The 27,085-nt window shown below is 38.1% G+C and overlaps 1 protein-coding gene across 2 annotated transcripts; it reads left to right on the forward strand.

Annotated features, from left to right (window-relative positions):
• The first annotated feature begins 1,485 nt into the window (after nucleotides 1-1,485).
• On the forward strand, nucleotides 1,486-27,085 carry CLDN18 (claudin 18). Of its 2 annotated transcripts, none has more exons than XM_073625499.1 (5): nucleotides 1,486-1,798; nucleotides 19,525-19,689; nucleotides 25,930-26,068; nucleotides 26,191-26,301; nucleotides 26,616-27,085. In XM_073625499.1, the coding sequence occupies exons 1-5, from the start codon at nucleotides 1,579-1,581 to the stop codon at nucleotides 26,761-26,763; spliced, it is 783 nt and encodes a 260-aa protein (XP_073481600.1). In that variant the 5' UTR covers nucleotides 1,486-1,578; the 3' UTR covers nucleotides 26,764-27,085. The 2 variants fall into 2 exon arrangements, with proteins under 2 accessions (XP_073481600.1, XP_073481599.1); XM_073625498.1 differs by lacking the exon at nucleotides 1,486-1,798 and adding an exon at nucleotides 17,425-17,746.

The raw sequence follows: 27,085 nt of genomic DNA on the forward strand, positions 1-27,085 counted from the left end.
TAGACTATGAAAAGCTTCCATTGGACTTTTTCTGTCGGACATTCTGCTCGTGTGTACGTGGCTTTAGGCTTCCATGAATAAATGAGTTTTTAAGGATCAGACAGGGTAGGAACTGACCAGACATACGAGGGTAGGGAGTTCCAGTGGATGGAAGAAGTTCTGGAAAAATCCTGGAGGCGACCATGGGAGGAGGTAACAAGGGAACTAGAGAACAAGATGTCTTAGGAGGATCAAAGAATCATTATGCGCCACACTAAATGCTTCTAGGCGTGCCTAAGCACTTGGCGAGTTTAGCGCTTGAGCGTTTATTCATTTCATTGGGAAGAATACATTACAATTCTGGCCAATGAACTAAATGAACGCCCAAACGCCAGATGCTCCTGAATGAGCATGAATGTGTCAAATGCCTAAACGCATTTGACAAACTATGGCTTAGGTGTTTTTTTAGCGTTGATTTATTTCTGTCATTAGAAATAGCGTTTAAAATAAACTAGTGTGCATGAGGCGTAACACTTCAGTGACATTGTAGGTTGGACTCTTAAGCTGGCCATACATTATACAATTTTGTAACTATGTGGTGCATAGCAACTATGTAGTGCAAGGGCCTGCCTAATTGCTTACAAATTTAAACTGTTTAGGTTTGACCTCATATTACAGGTATATAGTTTTGGTAAATCTAAAGGAAAATTGTACAAGAAAATTGTATAATGTATTGACAGGCTTACTGCAAATCTTTAAAGCAGAAAGCACCAGCAACACCTAAAACGTTGCCATGCACAATGGGAAAAACAGCAGACAGTCATTTATGACTCCTGGCCAGGGCCATTCCTGATAGTACTGATTTTGTCTCATCTTCAGATAGTGTTCTAATGGGATGGCATGAATCAAGGGTCTCATTTTGCTTCATAGCCTACAGCTACCTCCTACTATCATGGTCTGCAGCTACCTTTTACATATCTTATCAAGCCAGCAAAAAATGGAAGTATGGGGCACATCACAAAGGTAGAGATGATGACCCATGTGGAGGGAGCGACATTTACCCCCCTAACATCCATGATTCTTGTTCCAGAGCCAGTGGATGTAAAATTCCTTAAATAAGGAGTGAATACGTTTATAAAAATACAGTTGTTAGTTTTCCAATTGCTTTTCTTACTTCTTGCTTTTTTTCCCTTCACTACATCTTTATTGCCCACTATTCAATGAGCAAGACTCTTTATTTTAATAACTTACTTTCAACAACAGGCAAACAAAGATTCCTAATGATTTAGACTTCAGAAAAGTCATTGTCACTTTCCTAAGCTGGCCATTAGTCATGGTTATGTTAGGGGTGGAGAGAGACGGCTTTTTCCTTGGTAAACACAGAAGGTCTGATACGACAAAAGCTACCTGGTACTGAAAGTCACACTTATCTGCCAGCATCAGATTAGGTCTGGGGCGGTAACTCAACCCATGCTGTTGGCCTGTCCAATATATGACGTATATAACACAGCACGTTTGAAAATAAAAAATCTCTAGTGGTCTAACACTAATTCCTTAACAATCCATTCTTGTAGGTGCTCAGGCAGATAGAGAGGTATCATGGCACTTGCTCTATGCCAGTGTTTGGGGTTTCTGCTTGCGGTTGGTGGAGTTGCTGGTATTATAGCAGCTACTGTCATGAACCAATGGAGCACCCAAGATCTTGCAAATAACCCAGTGACACAGACATTCAACTTCCAGGGCTTATGGCAAACCTGCGTAACAGACAGCTCTGGATACACTGAATGCCGCTCATATTTCACAATCTTGGGATTACCTGGTGAGACATTTTTATTTAATTATTTCCTTTGCCTTATTTTAGTTACTGATTAATACAACATTTAAAAGGCTAGAAAGAGTTAACGGATCTTTTACTACATCCATATGCGTTTATATTCTATATGATTTCTCATTTTAGTTTATAGAAAAATAAAGGTAATTTTATTTTGTAAAGCGCTGCATAAACTGTCGGTACTATACCGTATAAAAATAATACACACATTAAGAAACACTGTACATGTTTACAGTACAGTGGCCCTTGTGGCAAAAAACATTTATATTTTTCTGCAATATTTTGTATCCATTGTGCTCAAGAACTATTTATGCAAAATAATTATCCTAAACTCTTTATGTTCTTTGATTTTAAATCTACCTGTAACTGGAATAATTTATTTGAACACCAAAAATTGTAATTTAAAATAGTTATTAAAAAAACAAAAAGTAAAATAAGGTACTTAAAATGGGGTTTACATTGAGAAATATGCCTCTGCAGTATTGTTTACATTATTTTCTTTCTAAATCTAGTTCAAACATACTTTATGCTAAAAGTTGAGTAATACCGAAAAAAATAAAGCACTAAAGCATTTAGTTTAGAAAGAAAAAACATGCAAATAATATGTTTATGTAAAAAATATTTAGATTCAAGCAAATAAATGAAATACTTACAACATGTAACAAAAATGTTGTGTTACTGATATTCTATCATGTTTGGATAGTCTCTGAAAGTAGTGGCTTATTCCCTATTATTTACACAACAGTATTATTATATATTCATTTTAGAATAATTCAGTATTATGTAGGAATTCTAAATGCTAATATTTTTAAATGCAATATTTATAAACACTTATTGATATATATATTTTTTTATTTATCAATATAGCACACTGTTGGCTGAACCAAAGTTTAACTGATCTTTCTATTTATAATAGTGTATAGCATCACATGCATACTGTACTACTGCATATATACATTGTCTTCCATTTGCACAGCAAAACAGCTTGCTTTGATTTAGTGCTCCTGATGTGCATGTAATATTTCCCTGATGGATCTGTTTAGTGGTTATGAGTAAATTAAGCTATCTATGCTGTTGGTCTCATTTAGCCACATAATACAATGAACCCTCACTGATGTCTTACAACATTGGTAGGTATTTATTCTAACTGAAGGAAGATCATACATGGGCATAAGTATAATGCTGAACAGTATTCCTAAATACCGGAAAGGATTTAAGAATTGCCATTAGCCGTACACAATAGAGGTGATTCTCGTAAGGGTATAAACCCTACAGAGTGGTACAGGCCAAACCCATTTACTTAACACCTAAATTATTTATGCATTATTTATGTCATTGAAAAAAATCTTACGGTCATACAAATGACTGTGCTGTATGAATATCATATTATGGTAATAGCGTTACTATTGCTAACATCACCACTGTCGCCTATACCAGTGAGAGTAAAAATAATAATTAAATAATACAAGCATTGTGGATGTCAAATAAATTATCTGTAAATCAGTAATAGCCACAATAAAATATAACTAAAAACATAAAAAAAACATATACCTGTATGTTTAAATTACATTAACAACAGATATAAAAATTGGCCAGGCATTTGTTAATTCTTCAGTTAAAACTGATATGTGCATTTTCATATACTGTATGCTAAAAAATGAAATACCTACAGTACAGTCTTATGGGGGTCTCATGTGACAATGATCAATGTTTAAATTTTCAAGCTCTGTAGTGGCCTAGCAGTAGAATACCAGCCTTGTTTCAGAGCCTAAGCAACCTCTCAGTTCCAACTCCAGACAGCTCAAGAAACCATCTCCTAAGGTCCTCCAGTTCTCTTGCTTTTGTCTCAACAGCCCATAATTCTTTCTGTTTTATTTTAGTGTTCATATGCTCCAGCAATTTTCAATAGATATTGTTTATTAAATGTGTTTCTTAGTAATGTCTTTCTCATCCTTCTGCCAAGTGCCCCCAGTGGATGCAGCTTACAGAAGTCAAGAAGGCCTCATGCGTTTGTTTTATTACATCTAAAAATTGGGGGCACTGGTTTTGACCCATTTGAATCCTTTCATCATTTTAGTGCATTGATTATCATTCTGGGCCATGCTAAGTACTAGTGGCCCTCTTCCAGGGATATCCTAAGCACTTGAAATAACGTATTAGGGGCATAGTGTGAAAAAGTAAATTTTATCAGATACAAACTGATGTAATTGAAAACTCTCTTTCACTGTAATGCCCCACCCTGAATCTGTGGTAGATCACTTTTCTAGAGACAATTTGGAGCCATTTTGCTGGGCCTTAGGAGGTGATATTGCTGCCTCCTTAATGCCTATATATATTTTTTTTTTTTACCCAATGAGGATTTTACATTAAATTACCAGGCCACAATGGCAGGTCAAACGTTTGGCACACAGTTGCAGTGCGGTCTCATTGAGTTCAATAGGAGTTTGGCAAGCTGTTACAGTCAGAAACTTGAAATACTGAGTTTGTCTCACCCTTAGAGCTATGCAAAACAAATGGAAATCATTGCCAGTGACATGCTCATAAAGTGATGCAGTCTCTTAGCAGCATTAACACAAAGTTTTTTTGCTTTTCAGAAGCCCCATTATAGGAGTTTTTTTTTTATACATTCAAGGTTAGTTGAAGTTCAACAATGTTACAGAGTGCGTACTATCATGTATAGAAATCACATAAAGAGTAAAATCAGCATAACAACTAGATATTGTGTTTGGCGGTAATGGTATTGCATATAAGTGTCTCAGGTGTGAAAGTGAGATCGTACCACAGCAATAGCAACACAATTGTACGTAAGCTTGTATTACACCTATTATCAGGGTGAGCCTGTAGTTAAGTCAGTCACAATCTATAAAGTTTATCCGTTTGCAGAAGCACTCTTTTCATTACTCTTGAAATGTTCCATACCAAATGCTAAAAGGAAAGGACTAAACAGTGGTGAGAGAATATAGAGATAAAGGTTAGAATAATGAGAGGGGGGGTTTGGATTGGTTTCAAAAGGCGGATGTGGAGTTAAGCACGTAAGTTTCCGTTGTGTCCCACCCAGTGATGCTTGGTACTCTTGCCATGATGGCGGAGGGCCCTAGCACTGGTTGGGTGCGAGTAGGTGTACTTTAGCTTATCTGCTCAACAATTGTGAGGTTATTATTATAATTTACCTGCCTGCTTTCAGTTCTTTGTAACCATCAGAGTAGTGTAATTCAAATCAAGGTGACCAAGTTTTGTGGTATCTGTCTACCCTATCGGTGGCTTGTGCTAGCGTCTCTTCCATTTCACATACTCATCTACCCGAGCCAGCCACTCCGACACAAAAGGCACTCGTGTAGTTCTCCAGAGGGTTGGTATCAATGCCTTAACTGCATTCAGCAGGTGTTTAGTCAAAGAATTTTTGTAGCATTTGAGTGGGAAGTTTGAGATGTGTAGAAGACAACAGGCAGCATTGAGCACCATCTTGGTCTCTGTGTTTGATTTGTTCCCTGACTTGACTCCAAAATGAAGCCAAGGGAGGGCAGTGTCACCAAATGTGCACAAGGCTACCCGTGTCATTTGAACATCTCCAGCATGTGCTTGGAGTCTGAGCATTCCATATGTGAAGTTTTGCTGGTGTGGCATACTAGTCAGCCAGTAATTTGTACGACGTTTCCTGTGTCTTGGTACTAAATGAGCACTAATGTGTGAGTATGCAAGCCTTTTTCCATTAATCGTCCATTATGGTCACTCCAAGTGCTTTAGACCAGTGATTTCTGAATCTTTCCTCGGCATTAAGGTTTGTGTACTGTAGCCATGTGTATGCCATAGAAGTCACCTTCCATAGATGTTTGCCCTCGGCACAGATCTGTCCTAGTTCTGTCAACTGTCTGGTGTAATTGCCTTGTTTAACTGTTCTGTTCATATAGCTACGCAGTTGGAAGTACGTCCATAGTGGTAGATTAGGGAGTCCACTGTCCCTTTTCAGTGCCACATAATCCTTGAGCTTTTCTTTGTGGAAACACTCACCCGCTAGTAAGTGCTAGTTAGTTGTCTGGTGGCAGAGTAGGTTGTTCTTGATCCCGGGGGGGAGTCTGGGTTGTCATATGTCGGTGTTAGGAGGCGAAGTAAGGAGGTTACCTTGGGATGTTTTGCAACTTCTCTGCAGGCCATCAACATGGTCCTCGTCAGTGGGTGTAGTTGTAATAACTGTTTGTGTGGGAGTCTTGGGTTCCATGGTGAAAAAAGTTGTGGAAAGGGGCTCAGACCAGTCTCTAAGGGCACTCAGTCTTTAGTGTCCCCGTGGCAGTGCCAGTCTGCTATTCTTGTTATGTGTGAAGCCAGGTAATACTACTTAAAATCGGGGAGTCCCATCCCCTCATTTCCTTCGGTCTGGTCAGTAGGGCAAACCCGATCCTGGGCCTTTTGTGTGACCACAAGAATTGCAGGAGGATTGAGTGTTATTATTTGAAAAACCTTTGGGGAATTTTAACCGGTAGTGCGCGTAGTAGGTATACTGTAACAACCTGGGTAGGATGACCATTTGCAGGATGGCAACCCTCCTGAACCAGGAAACATAGCCAGCGTTCCATAGTTTTAAGTCTTTTTCTATTGTCTAGAGTAGCGGTGGGAATTTTGAGTCGTAGATCAGGGGCAGCTTAGGGGTCAGCCATACTCCTACATACTTAAGTGCTGTGCTCTCCCATTTGAAGGGACAGTTTTCTTGTGTTTTAGCTAGGTTTGCTGCAGATAAATTGATGTTCATAGCCTCAGATTTAGATAGATTTATCTTGACATTGGAGCAAGGAAAGTGGGACTTTAATTGAAGCACCTGGTAGCAAAGGATAATTTGGTTGAACAAGAGGAATTTTATTGATATAATAATGTAAACATACATAAATTGTTGGTATCAGGTACATAATTACACAATAGTAGCAATAACCATAATGATAACAAAAATGTCTCAAAATGTAGCCGCTGGAGTGGGAGGTAGAAGAATAGACATAATGGAGAGCAGTAAACAGTTTAAATGGCAGTAATATCTCGATGGAGACCATAATAAAATTCCATAGTTCAACCCAGACCAAACTGGATAAAATCATCATTGCGAGGTAATGCCTGCAGGACCTATGGCCTCACTAGACCTGTCGAGGTAGATATTGTATAATAGCTTAAAATGAGTATAGATAGGTAAGGACACAGCATCAAATAGCTCTACGCCTTTCGTGGTTGATACGTCACTTATCAGGAGCATGCACGTGGTAATCTAAAATAAAAGAATATATGTGAGATGATCAGTAGTAGTTGTAGACCTAGGCAGGGGTAGGATGATACTTACTAATTGGAGTTCAATGGCTGATGATGCGGCGGTGAGGCGCCAATAGCATCCTGGGTTACCTCCATCCGGGGGTCGTGGCGGTCTGCCCAGCAGGGACAACACAGACAAGACGCCAACGGAGTGGACAAGGGACCATGGGAATCACTGGACCCCAGTTTGGGTAAACCGCCCACCAACCCCGGATGCTTTTGGCGCCTCACCGCCGCATCATCAGCCATTGAACTCCAATTAGTAAGTATGCACCTTGGTGCCATTGGGGGTGTCATCCTACCCCTGCCTAGGTCTACAACTACTACTGATCATCTCACATATATTCTTTTATATTAGATTACCACGTGCATGCTCCTGATGAGTGGCGTATCAGCCACGAAACGCGTAGAGCTATTTGATGCCATGTCCTTACCTATCTATACCCATTTTAAGCTACTATACAATATCTACCTCGACAGGTCTAGTGAGGCCATAGGTGATGCAGGCATTACCTCGCAATGATGATTTTATCCAATTTGGTCTGGGTTGAACTACGGAATTTTTATTATGGTCTCCATCGAGATATTACTGCCATTTAAACAGTTTACTGCTCTTTATTATGTTTATTCTTCTACCTCCCACTCCAGCGGCTACATTTTGAGACATTTTTGTTATCATTATGGTTATTGCTACTATTGTGTTGTTATGTACCTGATATCAACAATTTATGTATGTTTAGATTATTATATCAATAAAATTCCTCTTGTTCAACCAAATTATCCTTTGTTACCAGGTGCTTCAATTAAAGTCCCACTTTCCTTGCTCTCTTCCTTTTGAGGTGTGGAAATGAGTTGCGATGGCCTCTGTCGTTATGTCAAGTGTTTCGTCTGGTCTTTTGATGCCCATGATATTCTTGGAGATATTGGGTTCTCATAATGCCCTAGCGAGTAATCTGCCCGTTTTATCTCCTGCCTCATAGTATATCTTCTTTTTGAAGAAGAGTAGGCGTTTCGTTTTTGTTTCTAGTGTCTGTTGCAGTGCTTTCCTTGCCTCTATTAGTTCTGTGGCTGATTTTTCAGTCAGGGATTGTTTATGTTTCGTCTCTAGTTGAGAGATTGTATCCGTTAATCATTTAATTTCTGTTTCCTATCTGTGCTTCCATCACTTTGAATAGATCTCTCTGGGATATGAACAGGTAACCTATGCGGGAGTAGCGGTTATGTGGTATGGAGTGAAAGGTGAAGTCCCTCTCGTCCAGGTAGAGGAATTGCCAGGTTTCAGATAATTGTACTGAGTGTAGGAGGGATTTAATTCAGTTCAGAATCTTATATGTAATGTTGGTCTTCCCAGAAGATGTGTCAGCGAAATGATTTAGAGGGACATTGAAATCCCCCCAAAATGAGGCAGCCCAACGTGAACCCTTGGAGTGCCAATATCATTCTTTGACAGAAAGTTACATGGGCCGAATTGGGGAAGTAACATTTGCTAGGTTAAGGGGTGTGCCCCCATAATTGCCCTTGAGAAAGATGTATCTGCCCTCCGGGTCCGTCAGGCAGTCTGTCAGAGTCAAGGGGGCTTCTCTGCTAACCAAGATCGAAACTCCTTTCGATTTGGCGGAGTCATTTGTGGCATGAAATGCCTCAGTAAAGAATAAATTCGTCAGTCTTGGGATCTGGTTGGTCTTGAAATGAGTCTCTTGTAGGAGAGCAAAGTGCGGCATACCTTTCTTGAGTTCTCTTAAAAGTGTAGCCCTTTTTTCCGGTACATTGAGCCCTCTTACATCGTATGATATGACTGTGGGGCCTCGCCCCAGTGAGGAGTAAGCCATCTGGAGAACTCACATAAGCTAAGATCTGATCTGTGCCTGAAAGATAAAGCTTGTGGCCAATCATGTTTGTGTTTTGTGTTTCATCTTTTTTGATGCCCATTTATCAGGGGAGGAGAGAGGAGATCTGTTTGCCCCTCCTTCAGCACGGGGAGAGCAAATTCTGGGTACCATTCCAGGAGAGCTATGGGGTCCAGATTCAGGGATTCGTAGAAGCCTGGTAAATCTGCCGGAGTTCGTAGGACATGTTGCTTGCCTGCTTGGGTGACAATGAGGGCGAAGGGGAAGCACCAGGTGTACTTCAGGTCATTTTCCCTGAGCTTGTCCAACAGGGGGAGGAATGCCATTCGGTTCCTCAAAGTTATCTGTGAGAGGTCTTGAAACAGCATAATGGGTCCCCATTGAAGATAATTGCTATCGTTTCTCCGTGCTTTAGTCATTATGGCTTTATTTAGTTGGAAGCTTTGCAGGCAACAGATGATGTTCCTGGGAGAGGCGATATCAGGTCCTTTGGCTCTGAGGGCTCTGTGAGCACACACAAATTCAATTTTAATGCCCTCCTGTCTCTCTAAGAGGCTGTTAAACACTCTCTGCAGGGCAGGGATGATTTGGGCTGTGTCCACAGATTCGGGGATCCCTCTCACTCGAATGTTGTTTCTCCTGCCCCTGTTGTCCATGTTTTCTAAATGCCTATTAAGATTGAGGAGTGGGATATCACTATGTTCTCCAGTCTGTGCTGTCTCCTATCCCTGTGTTTCTCAGTTGTCTCCACTGCAGCTAACTTCTCCGTGAGGACCAGCAAGTTAGATTTAATGTCCATTATGGCTGCAGAGAAGGTGGATTTGATGTCGGCTGCAAAGCCTGACATGTCAGCGTAAGTCAGGGGATGGTTTGTCTGTTTGTATCCCCTACCCTTGTCCTCCGCTGCAGATTGCGAGTCCTCGCTGAAGTCCTCCTCCTCCCTCTGTGTCTGCTCCATTTTGTTCCCAGCCATGCTGCCACAGAAGGCCGACTGTAGTTTGAACAGTTTTAGTACGTTCCTGGCTGAGGAGATAGCCTGGAGCGGATCTGTGGGTCTGGTCAAGCTTTTTGCCCATTTGATATGCACCAGGTAACAGGCTGCAGGCCAAGTTCCTTCACGGAGCTCTGCTAGTGAACATCCAACTCCATTGTGCGCCAAGCCACGCCCCCTATAGAAGTTTTATTTACCTGTTTATGTCACTGTTTTGGATGGTGAGCATCCATTATAAACTTAGGTTCCCTGCTGACTGAACCAAGTTTTCCTCTAGAATTGCCCAGGATTTGGCACAACCCACTTGCCCATAATACTGACTAGTTTCCAGTTCCTAATGATGAAATCATACCCACAACATGATGCCACAACCATCATGCTTAAATATAGGACTGTTAATAAGCAGCTGTGGCTTTCTGCCCAAGATAGAGTTGTGCTAGGATCAAAAATTCAAAATTTGTAGTTTTCCATGTTTGCTGTGTTTTACACAGGCCTATTGACAAACTCCAGATGGATTTGAAATAGTTTTTACTTATAAATAGCTTTCTGCACATCACTCTTCCATAAAGCCCAGCTACGTGACTCATCTAGCTTAGTTGTCCCATGAGCTGTTCTGCCTTCTCAGCTGTTGATCTCCTTTAAAGTTACCTTTGGCCTTGCGGTTGATTCTCTTCCTTACCTGATGCCATTTATTGGATTGCTTACTCTAGGCAGAGTTATGGTAATGCCATGATCTCAATATTTTTTAAGAACTGAGTGAATAGAAATCTGATCTGAGAGGAATTCCAGGGCTTTCATTCCTTACCTTCAATTAATAATATTAGTTGGTTGGATGCCTCCTTTTTTAATATGTTGGTCACTAACCCTGAAAAAAAACATGCAAATTACAAAGCCAAAAACCCTGATCTGCATACCTGGTTCAGGTCTGAGCTTAAGATAGTATTAAAGTAATTGGATAAAGTTGGCAGCCAGGCATCTAGCATTTTTAGTAGGAAAGGTCAGCAATGGCAGACCTAATATTCTGTCAGCCTAGCAGAACTGAAGTCCTCGAATATTCACTTCCACTTCAGTGATGCAATGTCCGCGAGGTCCCTCCATGTACTGACATCTTTGCTCAGTCTTCTGGGTTCAGGATCTTGATTGACCAGCCAGGGATGACTTATCTCTGGTGCACACACAGGGGAGTTAATTTATCCCTGTATCAGGATGATGCCTATCCAATTGAGACTTTTCAGTTTTTTTTTACTTGTAAGTACCGTAATTAAAAAAACAAAACAGTGTAACTACTAAAAGAAATTCCTACCAACTAATTAATTTTAACCTTAATTAATTAAGAACTTTCAGAATATTGAAAGATAATTAATCATTGGTTGCTGTTTATTTTTGCATTTTAATATTGCTTTTTGGTCTATAAATCAGAACCAAAAACAGATTAGACACAGGAGGCATCAACTCAAATACATGAAACTAAATGAGTGCAAAAAACAGGAAGACAGATCATATGCAATCTATTGTGAGATGTATAGGTGTGTTCCAACGTACAATGTTTCATAAAACAGAGAACACTCCTACAATTTTGTGTTTTTCTTGTTCATAAGATAACATTATCTCTTTGTTTCTCCGTCTTACTTAGGAACAGTGTTTTTGATACAGTATACTGTAACCCTGTACGTTTCTTTATGAAGTGCCAGCTATTCCCTGAAAATGTTTTCTTTATCTTTCAACTTCTATTATTAACATGTAGAAGGAGTTTATTGTTTTTTAACCGCTTCCCGACCAGCCGCCGCAGTTATAACTGCGGCAGGTTGGCTCCCCTGCGCGAGCTGTTGTAGCTATACGTCGGCTTGCGGAGTCGGAATAGCAGGCGGAGCACGCGTGCCCGCTGCACAGCGGGGGTACCAATGCTCGTGGCTGATGGTCGCGATGACCGCCGGCCACAAGTGATCATGAGCAGGAGACACAGAACAGAGACGAGTGTGTGTAAATACACACTTCCCTGTTCTGTTCTGAGATCAGTGACAGATCCTGTGTTCCTATTAGCTAGAAACCACGATCTGTCACTTCCTCTAGTCAGTCCCCTCCCCCTTCTGTTAGAATCACCTCCCAGGGAATGCAGTTAACCCCTAGATGGCCCCTTAGTGTTAAACCCTTCACTGCCAGTGACATTTTTACAGTAATCGGTGCATTTTTAATTACACTGATCGCTGTATTAATGCCAATGGTTCCTAAAATGTGTCAAAATTGTCTGATGTGTCCGCCATAATGTCGCAGTCATGATAAAAATCTCAGATTGCCGCCATTACTAGTAAAAAAAATAATAATAATAAAAATGCTATAAATCTATCCCCTATTTTGTAGACGCTCTAACTTTTGCGCAAACCAATCAATATACGCTTATTGTGGTTTTTTTTACCAAAAATATGTATAAAAATACATATCGACCTAAACTGAGGAAAAATTTGCTTTTTTTTAAAAAAATTGGGGTTTTTATTATAACAAAAAGTACAAAATATTGTGTTTTTTTCAAAATTGTTGCTCTCTTTTTGTTTATAGTGCAAAAAATAAAAACCGCAGAGGCGATCAAATACCACCAAAAGAAAGCTCTATTTATGGGAAAAAAAGGACGTCAATTTTGTTTGGGTGCAACATCGCATGACTGCTCAATTGTCAGTTAAAGAGATGCAGCGCCGAATCGCAAAAAGTGCTCTGGTCAGGAAGGGGGTAAATTTTTCCGGGGCTGAAGTGGTTAAATAACATATAAATGCTTTGAGGGAAAAAAATGGAGTTCTTAATTACAGTAGATGTAGATCCAATTAAAAAAAATCTCATATAATCTTTAACAAGTTAGCGTCTTTCTAGAAGTATTCCTACTTCTAGAGGTCATTCTTCAGTCACTTCCTTTTATGGGGTGGCATTGCTCTGGTACTCAGTTGTTCTCCTGCATTATTACGCTGTCACATGAACTTGCAGAGAAGACTATTAGAACACTTTCACACTCCCAGCGCCCGGGCGTCGGCGGTAAAGCGCCACTATTTTTAACGGCGCTTTACTGTAGTTTTTGCAGCGATTTTCGCCCGCTAGTGGGGTGCTTTTAAAATATATTATTATATATTTATTGTTCTATATATTCTTGGTAAAAAAAAAACACAATAGGCGTATATTGATTGGTTTGTAGACAGTTATCACGTCTACAAACTATGGGAAAGATTTAGGGACTTTTATTTTATTTTATTGTTTTTACTGGTAATGACGGCAATCTGTGATTTTTAGCTGAACTGTGACATTGCGGCGGACAAATCTGACCGCAAATTACACTTTTTAGGGACCAGTGACATTATTACATTGATTAGTGCTATAAAAATGCACTGATCAATGTAAAAATAACACTGGTAGGGAAGGGGTTAACACTAGGGGGCGATCAAGGGTTTAGGTGTGCCCCCTCAGCATGTTCTAACCATAGGGGCATGGGCTTACTGAAACACTGGAAGCAGTAGATCCCTGTCATGTCACTAGGCAGAAAGGGGAAATGCCTTGTTTACATAGGCAGTTCCCTGTTCTGCCTCTCCTGGCCGCGATCGCGGGCCGCTGGCAGACATCGAATCCGCGGACATCGAGTCCGCGTGCCCACTATCCTGCTTTTGCGGACTGATGTACAGGTACGTCAGTTTGCACAGGAGAGCCAACCTACCTCAGTATATCTGCGTGAGCAGGTCGGCAAGTGATTAAGGTGAAAAACCTTAAGTTTTTACAACCACCTTAACTTCAATAGTTGGGAATATAGTGGAGCGTTTAATAAAAGACCACATAGATGAGTTCTTGCTAGAAAAAAGTATTTTAAACAACAGACAGCATGGATTCATGAAAAACAGAAGTTATCAGACAAATCTGATTTCTTTTTATGAAAAGGTAAGTAAAACCTTGGACAAGGGCGTGGCTGTGGACGTGGTATACTTGGATTTTGCAAAAGCATTTGACACAGTTCCCCACACATGGCTAATGTGTAAGGTAAAGTCTACAGGCTTGTAAAAATCAGTTTGTATATGGATAGAAAACTGACTAAAGGACCGTATTCAGAGAGCAGTGGTTAATGATTCTTACTCTGAATAGTCCAGGGTTATCAGTGGTGTACCCCAAGTTTCAGTGTTGGGACCCTTCCTTTTTAGTATCTTTATAAATGATATAGGGTTCGGGATTAAAAGTACTATTTCAGTGTTTGCAGATGACACTAAGCTTTGCAGTGGAATAACGTCCTTACAGGATGTCTCCAACTTACAAGCCAACCTCAATGCACTGTTTAATTGGGCAACTGTGTGGCAGATGAGATTTAATGTTGATAAATGTAAAGTTATGCACTTGGGGGCTAAAAACATGCATGCATCTTACATACTAAAAGGAGAACAGCTGGGGGAGTCAATGGTGGAGAAGGATCTGGATGTTCTGGTAGATCATAAGCTTGATAATAGCATTCAAATGCCAAGCTGCGGTTTCCAAAGCGAGCAAAATCTTTCTTGTATTAAAAGAGGTATGGACTCCAGAGAGAGAGATATCATTTTGCCCCTGTATAATTCATTAGTAAGACCTCATCTGGAATATGCAGTTCAGTTTTGGGCACCAATTCACAAAAAAAGATATGGGGGAACTGGAGAAAGTGTAGAGAAGAACAACCAAACTCATAAGCTCAGCTATGAGGAAAGATGAGCTGAACTGAATTTATTTTCTCTTGAGAAAAGAAGATTAAGGGGGATATGATCAACATGTATAAATACATAAGTGGTCCATATAGGTCCATTAAGGTCATCACAGAGGACAAAGGGGCACTCTTTACGTCTAGATAAAAATGAATTTAATCTCCAAATATGAAAAGGCTTCTTTACAGTAAGAGCTGTGAAAATGTGGAATAGACTCCCTCAATAACTGGTTCTAGCTAGCTCTGTGGATTGTTTAAAAAAAAGGCCTGGATTCTTTCCTGGATACACATAATATAATTTGATACTAATATTTAAAGGTAAAGTTGATCCAGGGAATATCCAATTGCCTCTTGTTGATCAGGAAGGATTTATTTTTCCTCTGCTGGAAATTGGATTAAGCTTTATTGATTTTTTTTTCTTTTTTCCTTCCTCTGGATCAACTGTGAGTATAGGATTGTGTATATAGGGTTGTATAATTGTTTTCCCTTCTATTGGTTGAACTGGATGGACTTTTTTTTTTTAGCCAGACTAACTATGTGATGTAACTATGTAAGTACTATAGCAAACTAAATATTATCCAGGAAGGCGTGTAGTGTACTGCTCAAAGAACAGTTTACCTCCTCTGCTGCTCGACTGTCTCTGTGTGTCGATCGGGTGCCAGCCCTGCTTACAACAGAAGTACATAGGAATATAAAGGCTGCATGGCTGCACTCTGATGCAATCTCTTTATTCCAAGTAAAAGCAATACCATACAGCAATTGGTTGGTGAACAACAGTAATCAACTGACGTGTTTCACACCGACATCTGGTGCTTAATCATAGCTCATCCAGGAAGGGTTTACATCTACTGCCCAGCTCTTATCCAAGTCATAGTAATGAATTAAAACACTTTTATTGAACCAACTATTGATACACCATTGTATTTTTGATTTCAGTTTATGTGCACTTTTGAGATGACTTGAATGAACAGCCTGCCACCTCATTTCAATGAGATTGCAGTAAGGGCTTCTTTATTTTAAAATGTGGAATTTCTTTAGCATGAGATGATGTTGTGTGGAAATATTTCCATGTTTTGGATCATTGTCATATCTCTGACCTAACTTCATTTGAGTTTTTAAAACACACACACGTCCTGATATTCTGCTGCAGAAATTCCTGATGAAAATTGGAATTCTTTGGTTCCATATATATTTCTAACCTGTGATGCTCTAAGGCAGCCAAGTAGCCCTACATCATTATATTGTTGCCATTTGGTTTTAAAACTTGTGTTAGGTTTAAATATTAGTATCAAGGGTTTTTTCTTCAAAACATATTGCCCTGCACACTTACCATGAATTCACTATTTTTTGTCATCTGACCATAGATCATTCCAGTAGGGCAGTGAAACACCCATGAGAATTGTACAAACTGATAAATATATATATATATGTAAAAATGCAAGGTTTCTCTTTAATCTTGATTGGTTATACCAAGTAAACTATTAAACATGTTAGGCATGTCAAATTTTTACATGTACTCTAAATTTAGAAAGACATCACAAAAGGTTCAATTCACACAGCTTTAACACTGTGAAAATAATCTTTATTTTAGTGACATGGCAGTAATTTTCAAATCTTGTTGGGCTCAGCTGAAAATAACTGACACTTTTGAAATTAGGCATCTTTATTCTGACATGTTAGCTTTGTGCTTTGCAACTAAAGTGTTAATGCGATCTTAAACATTGCAGCTACTAATTTTGGTGTGGTGAAAGGTTAGGACCCCTATTAGGCTTCCATTACTGAGTCCATTCTAGGTAAATTATCTCTCTCCATTTTGTCCTAATCACTATTATCATTACAACTGAAAGTGAGAGAAAAATTCTGAGTTGTTACCAGAACAGGACATTTGTTGTGGTGACAATTGTCTAAGGGGGGATTTACTCATGGTGGATTCCCCCTTACTTCCAGGTGTGGAAGGAAGGGGAAAGGAAAGAAGGAAGGGCAGGAAGTGAAGGAAGGGCAGTCTCTTGAATGGGAGCAAGATGAGAAAATTAGTAGACAGGGGTTTTAACTATTCCCTATTCCATCAATTGGAAAAAGTATTTAGATATATTTGTCATGGAATAAACCAGTCATGGGAAATACAAAAGTTGTTATTGCAGTTGTTATTGCTGGCAGCCTGTCATACTTTTAGTGGCATGGGATAAATACACATGTGACATCAGAACTTCTGATTTATCTAATTGTTTCATGTCAAAGTACTAAAGCCAAAGGATCAGCAATGCAGCCAGGCAAATTTCAGAAAGGGGTTTAGCATTGGAAGTATACATGTTTTTTTTTATTATTTGGGGAGCTTAATCTTAGATTTTTTTTTTCTAAAGCTAAAAAATTTTAATCCAATGTTTATGGGCACCTTTAGTAAGTTTAGAATACAACATACCGTTTTAAGGTACATTGTAAATATAAATGTAAATGTAGAAATGTTGGGCAGAGAAAAAATCAGCTTTACCTCATCTGGCCAGGTACAATTGGGCAACACTCATGTGTCTATAAGCACTCCCCAACATTTCTAGGACATGCCAATGCTAAGACTTCTCAAAATAGGTCATTTATATATGATATACTGTATATGTTAGACAAAAGAGTTGATCACACACAGAAACTGGTGGTGAGAGAAACTAATGATGCCATAGGCTAGTGGCAGTGATATCACTTCCCTTTGCTTTTATGTGTCATGTGAAACTTGTCCACACTACCCACATTAAGGGCGAAACTGTGATATCTTATGAAAACATACTGAGTAAACAAAGCAGGGACAAAAAAAAAAGGTGGTTATAATTGTCCTTCAGAATGGGACTCTAGTAGAGCAGAAGCAACAGAAGCAGCAGTCAACACAACCAGCTGGGACCTGCAACAACTTTCAACCATGTCGGTCACAATGTGCCAAACGATGGGCTTCATTGTCTCAGCCCTGGGTTTTGCTGGAATCATTGCAGCCACAGGACTGGATATGTGGAGCACACAAGACCTCTATGATAATCCAGTGACTGCTATATTCCAGTACCAAGGCTTGTGGAGAAGTTGTGTCAGACAGAGCTCAGGATTAACAGAATGTCGACCCTACTTCACCATTCTTGGACTACCAGGTTAATTTACTCTCTAAATTGCATATTCTGCTACTGTATTTACATAACTGTGTGTATATGTGTGTATTTCCTTCCTCATCTAAGAATGATTTATTTTAGGAAAGATTTATATTATATAATTAAGATTATTTTTTGTTTATAGTGGCAAAAATAGTAATATTCATAATAAATATTATTATTAGTATAATTAAAATAGTTTAATTTTACTTATTGATGTCGTTTTAACATATTTAGCTCTTTGGGGTATATTATAAAGTAGTGAAGTTAACACTTGCATAACATTCATATAGGTGAATAACTCACTGTAATTTAAAACACATGCACTAGGAAAATAAACCCATGGTGAATATTTAGTAAATGTCACATTCACTGATTTATAACGATACCCCTACTTAATCTTACATGGATCAGTGATTAAGATTTATTGTAATTTCATTAATCTAGATTATGAATAATTGTCATTAAACATTCATAGGTTTTTGTAGCGATAAATTGCTCTCTATTTTAGAAATTCGCTTGCACACACTGGGGTTGATTTACTAAAACTGCAGAGTGCAAAATCTGGTGCAGCTCCTAACTTCAGTTTGTTTAATTAAGCTTTGACGAAAAACCTGGAAGCTTTCTATGAAGAGCTGCACCAGATTTTTCACTCTTCAGTTTTAGTAAATCAACCCCACCGTCTCTGCCTTGTATTAATTGTTCAGGATTTAACTTTCAAATTACAAGTTTCTACTATCTACTATTAAGTGTGGTTGAAGGTTATTGGCATACTTGAGCCCTGGCTGTGGAATGGGGAAAGACTACTTCATATCTCTTCAAACTGTTATCAGGATAAAATTCTCTGTGTAGAAAAGCAAAGACATTATACACAACATATTTTTTCTCCATAGCTTTTGCTCTATGTTTTGTAAATGGGTCAATGGCTTTCAGTATGTGAGGGCTGATAAAACCTCCCCCCCCAACTGTGAACCTGGCCTTTTGTTTTCCAAAGGCAGAACATATCTTATCAGCCTTGATTCAGGTGTACTGGCTTTTATCAGCAATTTCCTTTTAGTTATGCATGATTTCTTTGCCACCCACACCCTGTTGATGAATAATGGGTTTTGAATAAAGAAATAATGAGCTTCAGTTTGCATGCATATCTTTATTTAGAAATCTTTAAATATTTTATGGTTTTACTAGGATGCTGCATGGTATTGGAGAATAAACATATTTTTCTTGTTGAAGAACTTCTGTTGGGTTAAATACTGACATTGAATTATAATGCCATTCTTTGTACTTGGTTCTAATTGACTATGCTTATTAGTCAGGATCTGGTCTTGTTATTTACACAACATAAGTGGTCTCTTAATATAAATGTATTACTATGGAATTTTGCTTAGAAGTAAATTATTTAAATTGGTTTTCCCATATTTCCATAAATAAAACAAGCCATATCCTTAGCCATAGCTTAAGAGATGTGAATTACATTTTCAAAATTTTCTACTAGTTTTTTCATTTACAGCTTTAGCAAATCAGTACAAATATTGCAAATGATGTCATTAATATGCATTTAAAACTGTATTGATTAGTTAATTTAGTAATGTATCATTCAAAAGATAACATAACAACATAAACTGCTACATTAAAAATTTAAACAAGATCCTAAATGTATTAGAAAATATAAATTGAGCCCATCATGATTTTAGAATTATCTAGAAGTGCATATAAAAAAGTCATATTATGAGGGAAAATAAACACACTAATAATAATATGAATTCTTCATCTCTCTCCCGCAGCAATGTTCCAGGGAGTCAGAGCATTGATGATTGTAGGGATTGTTCTAGGAGCAATCGGTTTGCTTATAGCAATTTTTGCCCTAAAATGTATCAGAATTGGAAACATGGAAGATGCTGCCAAAGCCAACATTACTCTTACATCTGGAATATTGTTCATCGCAGCAGGTGAGCTACTCCTTCTTTGGTTCTACATTTCCACTTTTAGTCTGGGAGATGTGCAAAAAGTCTGTTGCACAGTAAGTAATAGTACCTACTCACTGTTGGATTCCAAGAACTACTCCATAGAAACCATGGCTCTATGAAGTTGGGCTATATTTGCACTATACACCAGCAGTTCTGGATGTGCAGTTTGGCTGTTTGGGGTGTAAAGGAATAAACTGCATGGCTCCAATCCTGAAATGAAAAATAATCTTATTTTTGGGATATGCGATAGCTAAGACATGCAATACCTTCTATTTTCTGTTTACTAGCTTATGCACTGATTCAGTTGGAGGGCTTTTCTATTCCTTTAGTCCCCTCTCACTATACCCTGTACAGTATACAGTCTCAGTATACAGTCATATACTGTAGACTGTAATAAACTTGCTTTGACATTATTATATTGCACTGGATAGTTAGATTTATTTCAAACTGACTGTGTGTTCATTTGAAATATCCACCTGGTGCTGAGAATTCTAAAAACAGAAATGATCAATTTAGCATCAAATCCTGAAAATATATATTAGTATATTTAAAGTAAATAAATATGTTATTAAAGCAGCCAGAAATCTAATCAACTAAAACAAACTCTATTTTAAAGTTTAAATAATATATTTGATCAACCAAGTAAATATTGACTCACACTACAAATGTACGTTAAAATCAAGGACTGGAAATATCGGACACAGCTTTCAGAGCACATGAGAAAACAAATGTTAATTGAAAGGGAAAAAAAACAGAGGTAGGGGAAAAATACAGGGTACTTGTGGAAAAATGTTAGTGTAATAAATTAGGATTAGCAACACCAGTTTCCACTTCTTTGGCTGGTCTGGTTAAAATATATAATAGTTTTTTCATGGTATTTTTTCCCTACTTAAAAATGCATCAAATGTATTTATAAGAACATACTGTAGGAAATTAAAAGAAGAATACCATTCATTCACCAATAAGTTAGAGGTAAGAATGTCGGAGGGACATTCTTGCTTCAGGCAATACATAAGTATCACTATTAGGCTTCTTTTATAGAAACCTAATGGAGTAACGGTCTCATACAGCCTGTATTGCCTCACATCACCCAGTTAGCGTTAACTACCGTATATATGTTGCAACTGTAATTTGCCAGTGCACGTTTGGATTCAATTGATGACACCATTGAGGCACCACTTCATAGGTTCTCAGAACACTTGATAAATATAGGTGACAGGTTCTTTATAAAGAGGGAACTATATTGGTGTCAGGTCAATTTTATTTAATTTAATTGTATGTCTATATGTTTATTAAATGGATTTTCTTTCTTTTTTTATTTATATATAGTTTTATGTTTTAAAAGTAAATGTTTAATGCAAGGTGCACCCATAAAACCATGACCAAAGAGCTCTGTAGGAATTCTAATCAAACATAGCACAGCAAAAGCTGGTTACTTTTAAACTCTCTCTCTCTAATTATAACCTTGTAAGCCCTCCTCTAAGGAAGTGAGCTATTCCCCTGACTTATTCAGTTGTGTATGTAAATATAAGCTTGACCTAGTATCCTTCAGAAAAGCAGCTTAGGATAGCCTGGAAAACACAGGAAGAAAAGTGTAAATGTCCATCTGCTTGCTGAAAATGGAAATACAAAATATCAACACGAAATAATTTTTATACAAAAAAGTATATTCATGTCAGTCCTGATTAATAAATAAAGAAAATATACAAACTACAAAACATTTTATTTAGTACAGAGAATACATGTACATAGCATAAAGGATGCTATGGCAGATATCATTCTCTTATATGACTGTACGTATAATAATATGTGATAATAATAATATATGAGCCTTAATATTGTTCATATGATAATATGTGATAATAATCTATGAGCTTTTATATTGTTCATATGATAACATGTAATAATAATCATATATGAGCCTTACTATTTTCCATATGATAATACGTGACAAAATATTATCATAAATATAGTCCAGCTGATAACAATAAATACAATACCTAATGCTATATGCTATATAATGCTATACGTTTCTATGTAATTGAAATGTTGAGATCAGATTGTATTGATGATTAGTTAATAAATTACTTGGCAGTATGCCTTAACCACTTCAGCCCCGGAAGGATCTACCCCCTTCCTGACCAGAGCACTTTTTGCAATTCGGCACTGTGTCGCTTTAACTGACAATTGCGCGGTCGTGCGACATGGCACCCAATCAAAATTGACATCCTTTTTTTCCCACAAATAGAGCTTTCTTTTGGTGGTATTTGATCACCTCTGCGGTTTTTATTTTTTGCACTATAAACAAAAAAATAGCGACAATTTTGAAATAAACGCATTATTTTTTTACTTTTTGCTGTAATTAATATCCCCAAAAAATATATAAAAAAACATTTTTTTCCTCAGTTTAGGCCGATACGTATTCTTTTTTCTTATTTTTGGTAGAAAAAATTGCAATAAGCGTTTATTGATTGGTTTGCACAAAAGTTATAGCGTCTACAAAATAGGGGATAGTTTTATGGCATTTTTATTGATATTTTTTTTTTTACTAGTAATGGCGACGATCAGTGATTTTTATCATGACTGCGACATTATAGCGGACACATTGGACACTTTTGGTGCGATTTTGGGACTATTCACATTTATACAGCGATTGGTGCAATTAAAAATGCATTGATTACTGTGTAAATGTGACTGGCAGTGAAGGGGTTAACCACTAGGTAAAGTTAAGTGTGCCCTAGGGAGTGATTCTAACTATGGGGGGAGGGGCTGTGTGTGACACATCACTGATCACCGCTCCCGATTACAGGGAGCAGTGATCAGTGACAGTGTCACTAGGCAGAACGGAGAGATGCTTGTTTACATTAGCATCTCCCCGTTCTTCCTCACCGTCCAATGTCCGCGGTATCCCCGCAGACATTTGGTCTGCGGGACCCCCAATCACGGTCACGGAGCCCCCGCCTCTTAAAGGGCAAGGTACAGGTATGTTAATCTGCCTGTACGTGCCCTTCCGCCGCAGTATATCTGCGTGAGGCAGTCGGGAAGCGGTTAAAGGGATTCTCATTTTTTTTATTAAAATAACAAACATGTCATTCTTACCTGCTCTGTGCAATGGTTTTGCACAAAGCAGCCCCAACCCTCCTCTTCTTGTGTCCCCCTTCAGCAAGAGTGGCAAGTGGCTTGCTATGGAGGAACGGGTGCAGGCTTCCTCCTGAGCCGGCTCTGTGTGTCCATAAGACACACAGAGGGAGGCTTGGACCCACCCCTTGCTCCTTCCTCACTGGATGTGATTGACAGTGGCTTCTGCTGTGTCTGAACCAATGAGGTGGCAGAGAGCAGAGAGAGTCTCTGCTCCCATACACATCGCTGGATTTAGAGGTAAGTAATTAGAGGGTGCTGGGGGGAGGGGAGGGAATGGCTTGTGGAAAGTTTTTTTATCTTAATGCAGAGAATGCAGTAAGGTTAAAAACCTTCCTTTAGAACCGTCTTAAAGTTATGCTGATATGACTAACATTTTTCACTTTATTTGATGAGCAAATAATGTTTACATGTTAGCAGCTGTTAAAACCAAACAATAAAATGCCCACAACATATACTAATCATTGTATATTCCATATGATACCAAGGATATTTAACTCCAGTTCGATTTTTTCAAAAATCATATATGTCATTAATAGCATATAGAAACATTTTATTTTTTTAATCATCTCCACTGAGGGTGAAATGGCAGGACCTCCATACATCCTTTGTCAACATAGGTGTCCGTTTATGAAGCAGTGAAATCTATTCACTGCTTCGTTCTCCGGCATTCACAGTGAAGATCTTTCTCCTCTGTGTGCCTGTTTATGAAGCTTTGTAGATCGCTTCACCTTCGGAGGAGTGAAGAGATCTACAAATGCTTCAAACAGTGGAGAACGGCCCCTGATACTGGAATCTCGTGAGACTTTACAGCACCAGAAATACAGAGATGTCAGTTTATTAAGTGGTGATAAATTATCACCGCTCAATACACGGACGATTAATGTTAATAAAATAATGAGTCCCCCTACATTATATACATATGTATACACACACACACATTATATATACATGTATATACACACACATTATATATATATACATATACACATTATATGTATATATGTATATATATGTATACACATAAATATGACAGGGGGACATGCTAACAGTGTTGGGGGGTCTGAACGAGGCATAAGGAAGTTAAAAATCTTCCTCCTTCCCCCTCAGATCCCCCCAGATTTCCTCTTCACTCCCCGATTCACCACCTCTGAGCTGGTGAACCTGGGAGTGTGAATTCTCACTCAGATCGCCAGTGAAGCAGTGAGATCACCGCTTCATAAACTGGCCCTTCCTGTGTCATTCATGAGAATTCTCCGTGTGTAGAGATAATCGGCGGGAGAACAAGTTCAAACATGTTCTCCCCCGATTATCACTGTTTCATAAACTGTTTATGGACTGTGATCAGCGGCGATCCTCAGGATCACCACTGATCACTGCTTCATAAACGGACACCTAAATGAGCTGGGACATGCTGATAATATCAGGGGTACACTTAAGAATGTTTACCAAACCATTTTTTAAAACTAACGTAGGCTAACTCATTGATCAATATTTGTGTTTTTGTGCAGCTAAATGTCAAATGTAAATATGGTTCTATCAAGTCACAAGTAAACAGCCTGTTAAAGCAAATTAAAAACTATAATGATCCTTTTTTTTTCTTTTTTTTTTTGCAGATTGCATATTTTTTTACTGACTTTTTAATCTTTTTTTTTTAAATATTTGTATAAAATCTTTGTTTAGCAGATAAACATTTAGTACATGGGCTTCATGGAGTATTTGGGGCTTTCTAAAGTGAAAGCAAAGAAGCAGAGGCTTTTCTTTCAGGCTTTATTTTAGTGAAACTTTGGACAGAACCATGTTAACATTCAGGGAATAAATAAAATAATTTGCAATAATTCATATCGCCTAACAAAACCAAATTAGAATCTCTTAATATTGAAGAAATGGATTCTGGACAGCCGCACTCCGATAAAAGCCTTTATTGTAATGAATAGTCAACAGAAGCAGGACAAACACTGACGCATTTCACAACATCATTGTTGCTTAGTCATAGCTACATCGGTTCACCCTTTTGTTCTCTTGTCCTAGCATCTCTTAATAGCTAGCATGTGTTATATCTGCAGAGAGATTTATAATTCCTTACCTTGATTGCCATTTTCCATGGGGTTAAACATACTACAAGTTTGGGTACCAAACGTAGAACTGCACTTATAATTTTGTACATTAAACAGTTTTCTAATCTGCAACTTAGAAGGTTTACCATACTAGATAAGGCATGCAATTTCTAAAATAAATCTGTGAATAACTGTATATTTATGGTGAGCAGTACAGATAAAATGAACACTTAAAGCAGAACTAAATTCTCTCAAACGACATTAACGATTTGTAATCCTTAGGCTCCATGCACACTGGAGCTCATAAGCAGCCGTTTTTTGGAGTTTGGGCGTTTTTTTTTTAAAAGCCCATAAACTCCCCTCTATGTTATCCTATGTGTCCATGCACACATGGACGTTTTTGAACTTTTATCAGCAGTGGAGTTTATGGGCTGTTTTCTGAACGCCATAAAATCTCATTCAGGAGTCATTTTTCTGACCACAAAAAATGCCAAATGCTCATAAACGCTGATAAACGTCGATAAACGCTCAAAAACGTGGCTCACCAGCATTTTTTAACGTTTTTGATCCATTGAAAAAAAAAAATGCTAATAAACGCTATTGCAAAAACGTTAAAAAATGTTGAAAGACTCACTGTAAAGCTACTGGCGTTTTTATAACGTTATTTTAAAGTCCAGTGTGCATGGGGCCTTTTGCTACTAGCATTAGTAGCACTTTTTTTTTTTTTTTTTTTACATTCCTTCCCTCGCTTCTTGGTTTCTGGCCTAGACCAAAATTAAGTTATATATCCCAGGAGTCTCCAAATGCTACATGAACCAACTGCAATTATTTAAGATGGCCACAGCTAGAAATGCTGGGGGGGTTAAAGTGATTTGCATGGGTGAGTTTGCTTTCAATATGAAAAATGAATTAAATAGCGTTTTCAGTTTGCGGTGCTCAGATACAGTTTATTTCCATTCTATAATTATATAAAAAGTGATATGACTTTACCTTTTACTCATTGTCTTCTCCTTATTTTTTTTCTAAGGTCTCTGTTCAATAATTGGTGTGTCTGTCTTTGCCAATATGTTGGTGACTAACTTCTGGATGACCACATCTAGCATGTACACAGGTGGTGCCATCAGTGGTATGGGAGGGATGGGAGGCATGCAGACTCTCCAGACAAGGTATGCCTATTTAAAATCTCTGTATTGTAAGATTGCTGCCTGTAATAATGACCACACCAATTCTTTATAAACATAAGTATATGCTACATTTTCTAACACATATTTTTGTACCCTTTCAACAGATACACTTTTGGTTCTGCTTTATTCGTTGGATGGGTTGCTGGTGGTATTACATTGATTGGTGGTGTCATGATGTGCATTGCATGCAGAGGTCTAATGCCTGAAGAGACTACGTAAGTCACCCTAAACACTACACAAAATAAATGCTATGCAGAAAACTCTTTACTAAAATGTATACTAACTGCAGGTGAATTATATTTAAAGAGATTATTTGTGTTATAGCTAATTGGTCCATTTTAAATTCAGTCAGTAATTGAAATTTATTTATATTGGAAAACATGACATATGAGAATAAGGTGCTAAAGAAACCTTCACATGAATAGGGGAAGCTTGGTAGATATTAGCTCTCTTTCCTTTAGATCTGAATACTGGACTCTAGAGTATATGTTTTTATTCATGTCTGTAATAATTTGTCTTTTTCATGCAGTTACAAAGCAGTTTCCTATCATGTGTCAGCCAAAAGCCCAGGATACAAGACATCAGCATACGAGGATAAGAGCAAGAAGTCTATATACAATGAGTCTCGAAAAAGCGAGGATGGCAAAAGCTACCCATCAAAATATGACTATGTGTAACCTTTCATTTGTCCCCATTAGTCTACCGCGACTTGAGTGTTTTTGTAATGCAAACTAAAGAGCCTTCTTTTTCAGAAATGTGCTCAGTTAGGGCACAAAACAGAAAGCATTTGCCAGCTTACAACATGAAGGTCTTTATGCGTACAATTAAAATTACATTATATTACATTGTATTAAATTACGCTAGTTATTTTATCATTTAGTAGCACAACTAATATTCTATTCTAGACCATAACAACTAAGTAATATTAAATAAACATATAGGAATGTTATTAACATAAGCAGTATATACACTGAGCAAAATTATAAACGCAACACTTTT

Source organism: Aquarana catesbeiana, linkage group LG04 (assembly GCF_042186555.1).
Source record: "Aquarana catesbeiana isolate 2022-GZ linkage group LG04, ASM4218655v1, whole genome shotgun sequence".
Taxonomy (NCBI): domain Eukaryota; kingdom Metazoa; phylum Chordata; class Amphibia; order Anura; family Ranidae; genus Aquarana; species Aquarana catesbeiana.

What these genes read in the sequence shown, in the direction of transcription:
- CLDN18 (XM_073625499.1), top strand. Translation starts at nt 1,579, where the DNA reads ATGGCACTTGCTCTATGCCAGTGTTTGGGGTTTCTGCTTGCGGTTGGT. An exon ending in AATATTGTTCATCGCAGCAG is followed by an intron (nt 19,690 to 25,929) that starts GTGAGCTACTCC and finishes TTTTTTTCTAAG; the next exon opens with GTCTCTGTTCAATAATTGGT. An exon ending in CTAATGCCTGAAGAGACTAC is followed by an intron (nt 26,302 to 26,615) that starts GTAAGTCACCCT and finishes TTTTTCATGCAG; the next exon opens with TTACAAAGCAGTTTCCTATC.